This window comes from Temnothorax curvispinosus, unplaced genomic scaffold (assembly GCF_003070985.1).
Source record: "Temnothorax curvispinosus isolate PA1 unplaced genomic scaffold, ASM307098v1 QBEX01014606.1, whole genome shotgun sequence".
In the NCBI taxonomy this organism is placed as follows: Eukaryota; Metazoa; Arthropoda; class Insecta; order Hymenoptera; family Formicidae; genus Temnothorax; species Temnothorax curvispinosus.
The window spans coordinates 1,340-9,614 of record NW_020224386.1 but is presented as its reverse complement, the minus strand read 5'-3'; the positions used below and the strand labels follow the sequence as shown (position 1 = coordinate 9,614).

The 8,275-nt window shown below is 28.1% G+C and overlaps 1 protein-coding gene across 2 annotated transcripts; it reads right to left on the bottom strand.

Annotated features, from left to right (window-relative positions):
* Window positions 1-856: 856 nt before the first annotated feature.
* LOC112464839 lies at window positions 857-8,066 on the bottom strand. 2 transcript variants are annotated; one of them, XM_025032081.1, is made up of 8 exons: window positions 7,680-8,066; window positions 7,034-7,217; window positions 5,840-5,990; window positions 4,732-5,072; window positions 3,596-3,672; window positions 2,771-2,955; window positions 1,105-1,254; window positions 857-1,029 (listed from the first exon to the last, which is right to left on the bottom strand). In XM_025032081.1, the coding sequence occupies exons 4-8, from the start codon at window positions 5,033-5,035 to the stop codon at window positions 909-911; spliced, it is 837 nt and encodes a 278-aa protein (XP_024887849.1). In that variant the 5' UTR covers window positions 5,036-5,072; window positions 5,840-5,990; window positions 7,034-7,217; window positions 7,680-8,066; the 3' UTR covers window positions 857-908. The 2 variants fall into 2 exon arrangements, with proteins under 2 accessions (XP_024887849.1, XP_024887850.1); XM_025032082.1 differs by lacking the exons at window positions 5,840-5,990; window positions 7,034-7,217; window positions 7,680-8,066 and adding an exon at window positions 5,616-5,634 and having other exon boundaries at window positions 4,732-4,964.
* Window positions 8,067-8,275: the final 209 nt, after the last annotated feature.

The window sequence follows — 8,275 nt, the reverse complement described above, 5'->3', positions numbered from 1 at the left end:
GAAATGAGGTCTATCACTGTATGGTTTAGGTTTTCAACTTTCCACGCAAATCGAGATCCACCCCTATCCATCCTCGCCTACATGTGCACTGCCTATACACACACATAATATAATCAGCAAATTACTTCCATTAGTACTGACACAAATTGTTATATTTTTTAGTTGAATTTGTTAATAACTTTTTAAGGTTGTGAATAGTTCTGTCCTTCACACACACAAAAGACTATATTCTTTTTTTTTGCTTCCAGTCAAAAAATCACGAAAATCGAGGTCTATTTATTATTGTATTTCTAAATCTAAACGGCCAATAATTTCGGTTTTTTTACTAATATTCCTGAAGTTCCTTCTACTATATTTACGTTTTTCATCACTTTCTTAAGATTCGTTTTAATTATTAAAATTCAAAATACGAGATTTTTGTATGCTTATTTGTGCATGCAATACACGGAAAAAATGCAATTTTTAATAGCGATTATCTCGCGCTCGGGACGGTCAATTACTTTTAATTTGTACTGACGTGTAGATACCACATTTATTTACATATAGTAAAATTTTCAAATTTTTCTTATAAATTGCGATTTACGGATTAACTATCTTAATAAAAGACGAGTGACGGCTAAAATCTTTTAAAGGTTACTCAGGAAGATTACCTCTATAATACATATATGTCAATGTCAATTTTATAGAAGCTGGGTCCTCTTTTGTCAATATTTACCGTTAATTTTAGTTTCAACGAAATTATTTCAGTTATAGAACGCGAATTACCAAGAAAATTAGTTAGTTAAAACTAGAATTTCCCAGTAAGTTAGGATTTTGACGGACTTCGGGTTTTAACGGTAACATATAGGTACCTACATATATACAAGTTATAGTATTTATATTCGCAGATATATGTACTGCGAATATGTTTAATAGAATTTTTGATAAGTAAATATAATGTTTTGATTTATAAAACTTACCATACCAAGCAGTGTTGTATTGTATATGTGGTTTATAATATTAATTAATCCTGCAGCTGTACTTATTTCTCTAAAAACAGTTGCATATTTATAATCAATACATATTATAATAGACAGAATAAATTTATAGAAAAATTATTATTACGGTGGTTTGATGTACTGCAAGTTCCATAATATTCTATAAAGAGCGGCCTCGTTCTTAGCATATTTTGCAATAATGTGCTGGAAAGTTCTGACATAAACATTGATGTCTTCCTTTGTTGCATTCTGTCTTGATTCTTTCCAATATATGAAGCTATGAAAGTGGAATATCATATCTACATCATCTTAAATACAAGGAAAAAATTCAACATATTTACTGCCCTCAAAGTTATGCAATACTTTTGTTAGAAATGTTCATGTAATCAGACCAATAAGACTTTTAAGAAAACTGTGCCTAATATCGCACCCTATTTGATAAAACTAAAATTTTGACTAAAAATATAATCAAACCACTTTATTTTATTCTAAGATTGTCTTAATGTGATCTCCATGGCATGAATGTTCAAAGTTTACTTTAACTATCTTTTTTGAAGGAAAACAGAAAAAGTAGCATCTGACGACATATAAAAATGTATTCGTAATATCGTACCTTTACATATATTTATTAAAAATACAATTATGACACACAATACATGCTAGAAATAAACACAACTCAAAATAAAATTGGTAAAGATATTCCCTTTTGATAGATATTTGATGCACCCTGCTATTGGTGCAATAGAATCGAGTGTAGGTGAAAGATATCGATTAGGATATGGATGTCACGATTATCGATGTACTGTCGCGATAGCTGAATACTTCTTCCATTGGAAATTTATCTGTATCGCTACATAAACGTAATAGACGAGTTTATATAAGCACAAGGTGACAAGATATTATTTTCCTTTCCACAATTGTTTCTGCATATTAAAGGCATATTGCGCTCTCTGCCAACACCTTTTAATGATTAAGGAAGCCCATGGAGTTTCACGAACATGGGATGATGCGATCAACATTTTGTTTGGCCGATTGACTCTCGAAAAAAGATCCTGTTACTCATTGGCACAGCAGGAAGCTGAGGGAGCTTTAGAGGTATTCTAGAGGAAGACCAGTTAGAAAAAATGGGCGGTATAGTGAACATTCCTAGAGGGCCGAATTAGGACACACACACAAGGAAGAAACATAACCGATTAAGGCATCACAACAATGGTTAGTAATAAATATCTCTAAATTAGGAATTAAATAAAATTAGACATAATATCACATGTTTTCATGATAGAAATTCATTTTTAGCACATATTTTTTTTTGCTGTATTAATAACGGAAGATACCTCTTGCAAAATTTCTAAACTTCGTTGAAACTATGATCTGCCACGTTATGCTTTATATCACAGTTCTGATTAAAGTAAAACAAAAAATCATCCAAAGCAGCATTGTTCAACAGGTTCTACTGCTCATTGCCTAAGTTTAAGTAGAACTGAAGAATCAAAATGATGTAAATTTAACGTCATATTGACTGTAATTTACGTCACTTGTTGGTCAATATGACGTCAAATTTACATCATTTTGACTTCTTTTGTTCTACTTACGTACGTGAAATAACAGAATGCAATGCATAAGAGTCTCAATAGTAGAGTACAAAATTAGGAACAAGGAAAAGCGATATTAGGCACAGTTCCCCTACAGTACGTCTATTTCTTCTACTCTGGAAAAATTTTACAATTTTTACTAAGATAATAATTGTGCGTTAAGGATTATAACTAATAATTTTATTTACACAAAAATATTACTTGTCTAATTCAGAATGTTCTAGATGTTGTTCTTGCTTCATTCTTGCCAAGCACTTAGATAATTCAGCTATACATGCCCATTTTACGATCTCTTGCCTCAGACATTTAGTAAAATCACTTTCTATCGGACGATCTTCAAATCCTAGTATCTCCAGAGGCTTAGTTAATAATTCTCTCATTTTTTCCTGAAATTTAATATAAATTTTATATTGCAGTTATACGTTTACAAAAGACATGATCTATATGTGCGTCTTAAAAAACTTTCAGTATATTTTTGTAATCTTAATATCGGTAAAATAACTCTACGCTTATCGTTATACAAATAAAATGTGACATTCAAACTATAATGCCGAGACAATACTTTGTTTCGAAATTTCTGATATTTAATATCAAAATGGGATTGTGAAGAATTGTAATAGAATCACTTTAGTCACATATGTTACATTTGAAAATTGCTTAACAATTGTTGGTATAAAAAATTTTTTACATCCCATCTAATATTTAATGTTTTTTGTATTATTTAATTATTATGTTTGGTGAATTAATTAATGAATGAATGAATTAATTAATTAATTAATAACTGTTGTTCGTTACCTTAACATTAATGAAATTAAGTTCTTTTGACGCTGGTTTCCTATATACTCTTGCCAACGGAAACACACTCGATATATATTCAAATACTTTAAACATAGGATACCATGCTACGTAATCTGTCTCTCGCGATAAGTATTTCGTGACAATCCAGAATATAAATGAATTGATTTGGCGCGTAATCATGAAATGAAACACGTCATCAATGATTTTCGCACGATTAATAACACTTACAATTTTATATTCCCCAGAACTTAGGTAACGTGCAATTTTGAGCCAGTTTTCTGAATCATAATCGGCGCGATAATATCCTGTTGTATAATAAAAATATTTAACAATAATTATATTTGCGCGATTATATTGAGATAAATGTTATCGCGTTTATTTCTTATTTTTTTTCTTTCTTATGATGTTAAAACTATATACATGAAAGATAGGTTAGAAGTGATTACACTTGCACATGCTTGTGTGCCTATGCACACATACTAGAACTTTCACACAAATATACGTTATTTATGTTTATCTTTTTATTATTTTACTAATGATAATTTTACTAATAATTTCAGAAGTCACTTCAAAGAAATAAGAATTTTATATAATATTTACACTGTTGGGAAATTTTTGTAGTTTTGTTAAAAAAAGTCCTTGTTAAAATTTTTGTGTAAAGTAATCAACACATACATGTGTAGATTTAACATATGCCTGCTATGTTAATTGAACTTAACAAATTTAAAATGTAAAATTATTAAAATAATTTAAAAAGTATGTTAAAGTAACACAATTTGAACGTATATTAAATGTGTTAAAATTTACAGAAGAAAAGTGTTGATTTTACTCTATATATAATAGAAGTGGGAATAAAAATTTACAGAAAAAGATTGTTGATTTTATCTTACAATCTCAACTTCAACATAAAAGTTATGTTAATTGTACACATAATTAACCACAAATTACGATCAGAATTACATTTCCTTTCTGTGAAAATATTTTAACATAGTATCGGTGTTACCATTTAACACATCCATATTATGTTAAATTAACACAAAAACTTGAGTGGACCGTTTGGGACATATGTGATTTATGTTATATTAAACACAAATTTTCCAACAGTGCAGTGATGTTATAATACACTTCAATAAATTTCAAATATGCGAAAATAACAGTAAATTTAAACACAAAATAATATCTGCATTGAAGCAATAATGCAATAATAAAATAGCTTACTACATGTTTTTTAACGTATTAAATTTTTGTGCCTAAATTATTTACTAAATATTTATATAAGCAAGAAATATGATTATAATAATAAAAATTTAATTTAGGAAAATAATCATAGGTATATATGACAAACCGCCTCGGTAAATATTTACCAGCTTGCCGAATGTCAACCATTATCCAATCATCTTCAGCAGGGCGCCCAAAATAATGTACTTTTGCAAACGGCTCTCGCGGTGTTAGCAATATCTTAACGGCTCTTCGTAAGGAAAACTTTGTTACTAAATTTATTGGTATCCACCATTTACCGTAACTCGATGTATTGAAATATTGCGTCAATGATCCGTAGAAAGGGTTTTCATGTGTCCAGCGTATAACAGGGTAATGTCTGTATCTTATCCACTTTTGGAAATCATGTGATGTGTAATATTGAGACAAATTAGCTAAATCTTCTTGCATGAACCAAAATTTATTGGGAGTCAATGCGCAAAACGTGCTAAATGCAAAAATTTATTATTATTGACAGTAAATAGTACAATCAATTTAATATCGATTATCAATATAAAATTGTAATTTATCTTATATGTTTATATATATTATGATGCAATATTGACACAGTCATATATTACAAATATAGATAGTATATCGTATAATTTATATTGTAATAATATTGTAATTTACAATACAACTAGTAAAAATTTGCAATTTAATATACGTACGCTACAATTTAATTTATTTCAAATAATTGAATAAAGAATGATAGAATTCGATAAAACTAGTGAAAATGAATAGAATATACAGATAAAAATAAATAAATTAAGATATAAAAATTTGAAGATGTACGTTAAAATATAATAATTAGAGGAATATAAAAAGAGCAAGAAAATATAGTTAAAGGACAGAAGAAATGGGAACGAAAGATAATGAAGAATATTCAAATATACAGAGAGTAATGCGAATAAAAATGTACAACTTTTTCAAAACAACATAGCAATTAATGTACTTGCAGTATTTAGCTATATTTGTTTGTATTACTCACTAATTGTTTAGCAATGTACAGCTACTTTCTCGAAATACTTCATCGGTAATTTCGTTTTGCAGCATTCGCAAGACAATGATTACTATAATTATTGGTATGCACATTATAGTTAAATTTCATGCTTTAAATAGTGTAAATTATATGCTCCTTTACATTCTTTTTTAAATAATATATGTACTTTTACAAAGATGTATGCAATTTTTTAAATATTTTTTTATTCTTACCTTTCATGTAATGGGGAGAACTAAAAATTGAATCAATTTTCGATAGGCTGTTAATTCCTGGAGGATTCATATCAAAATGAGAATCTAAATAAAGAGAATCGTATTGATTCTGAACTATGAATAAATCCATCATCTGAGAATTATTATAGACCTAAAAGTAAAGTTTAATAATTGTATGAATACTGGATTGGCCATGTTTACATTCTGGTAAATATTGCTATGCTCATTATTGTTATAAAGATTGTGTTGTTTTCTAAACTAATATTAAAACTAATAACAAATTATTAAAATAAGATGTTAAAAAATTGGAAAATTAGATATTGTCAAAATTAGATAACAAAGGTTTTTACCAAGCTTTTAATATTATCCCATCCTCAACGTACATAAAATTTTTATCTATAAATTTCTTACTATATTATAATTTTTCCAAGAAGTTTTTAACATAATCCATCGTTATTCTAGGCTTACGGAATGGGAGCATCTTGGATAACTTTTAAATATGTAGTCCCTATTATAATAGTAATATTATTAGACGCACCTAAATTTTTTTATAGAATTCAGATTGCGAGGAAAAAAAGCTACTAATCTTATTTTTACATGCCTAAAAAACCCTTGATATCTTTGAACAATAATGAATAATAAAACACATATATTTGATAACAATAATTATTTATTTAATTATTTTTATCAAATATATTTGATTTAGGCAGGCAAGCAATATATATATTTCTAATATTTAGTCAAACCGCTTTCAGTGGTTATTAAGTTTTGATTCACAATGGCATACTATTAATACATAATTAATACTATTAATACATGATTGTATTGTTTTTCCTACATCTGTGTGTGGGTGTCGTGAGTGATAATCTGTAAATAATTTTATTGATTAGCTGAGTTTTTGTTCATAATCTCTTATGTTAACCTTTCTTTGCAACTTCTCTTTTCACCCGTGTCCGTGTGCACACATTTTCAAGTAAAATGACATCATAAACAAATAACTGCTTTTCATATAGAACAATGGTTTCTTAACAATTGTGATGAATTATAATTATGATAGATAAGCGGTATTATATACCTAGGTAATTCAGAGAAATCAATTAATTGTATAAAAAATTTAAAGTGCGTTTAATAATACGGCCAGAAACTGTATATCTTTGACATTATATTTTCAATAATTAGAAAATATAAAATTACCTTAGCGATAGCTTTTTCTCCGAATAATGTAGCAAGGCCGTCGTGTAACCAAAAATCTGTCCACCAAGATGGGGTGATTACATTACCAAGCCATTGATATGCTATTTTAGGTGCTATGGAGTGTGCAATTTTTGTTTTGCGCATAAGTGGGTCTAATTTCTCATCATAGATAAGATCAGCTTCTCTGAAAATTATTATAAACTTGCTTACTTACAAAATCTTTCTTTATTTAAAGTCAAATGTTATTTGATTTATACGCGTCGACATTATTTGCTAAATTGTATAAAATGTTTAAAAAAAATTAAACTGCAGCATACAATTTTAAAACATTAAATTATGACTCTACAAAGTTAGTTACTTTCATTTTTCGTATAAACTTTTTGTTATTAAATATGTAATGTATTGTGAAATGTCTACTTTTTGAATTAATTTGATAGGTATAATCAAATTTTTTTTTCAATGTTTTTTAAAACGTTTAACAGTCAATTAATATTATATAATAATATTAATTACTCAGTTTATTCATCTTTTATAATTAATTAAAATTTATGCAAAAAATTTGTATACTTAGATATTGTAATTTTAAATAATATTAATAATTGTATTACTCAATTTGTTGTTTTATATCTAAAATCATGTGATCAACCTGTGAAAGATGAGTCCTCACTTCGATGTGCCATCGTGCGGAAAATTCGGAATTGCAATATGATCCATTTTCGGAATCTTTATTCCATTAAATTCAGATTTCAATTGCAACGTGATATTTTTTGTAACTTCCTCGGCGTATTTTAGTGACTGCAATCTTGAGCAATTCTCGCACCATAATTTGATATTTTCGTTAATATGAATATGAGAAAAGTTTGTCACAACAACCGAAACTTGATAAATCGACATTGGAGGAGTAGTTTGAAAGTGTGTCCACATAAAGTCATCATCGTCCATATTTTTGCTTTCTATCGGCATGTTGGATAAGGCCGTAAGATTGCGATAATGCTTTACGGAAATTGCAAACGTGGTCTTGAAGTGTGGTTCATCCCAACAAGGAAACAATCGTCGGGTTCCATCCACTTGAATGTGTGGTGATAGCAAAAACCTTCCACAATTTAATACTTTTTATAATTGTCTTAAATAAAGTTATATAATAATACATACATAATTAAAGTATGAGACAAAGATTTAAATGGTATCATCATACACCAAAATTGAAAATATTAGTTTTGTACAAATAGCCTCATTATTTTG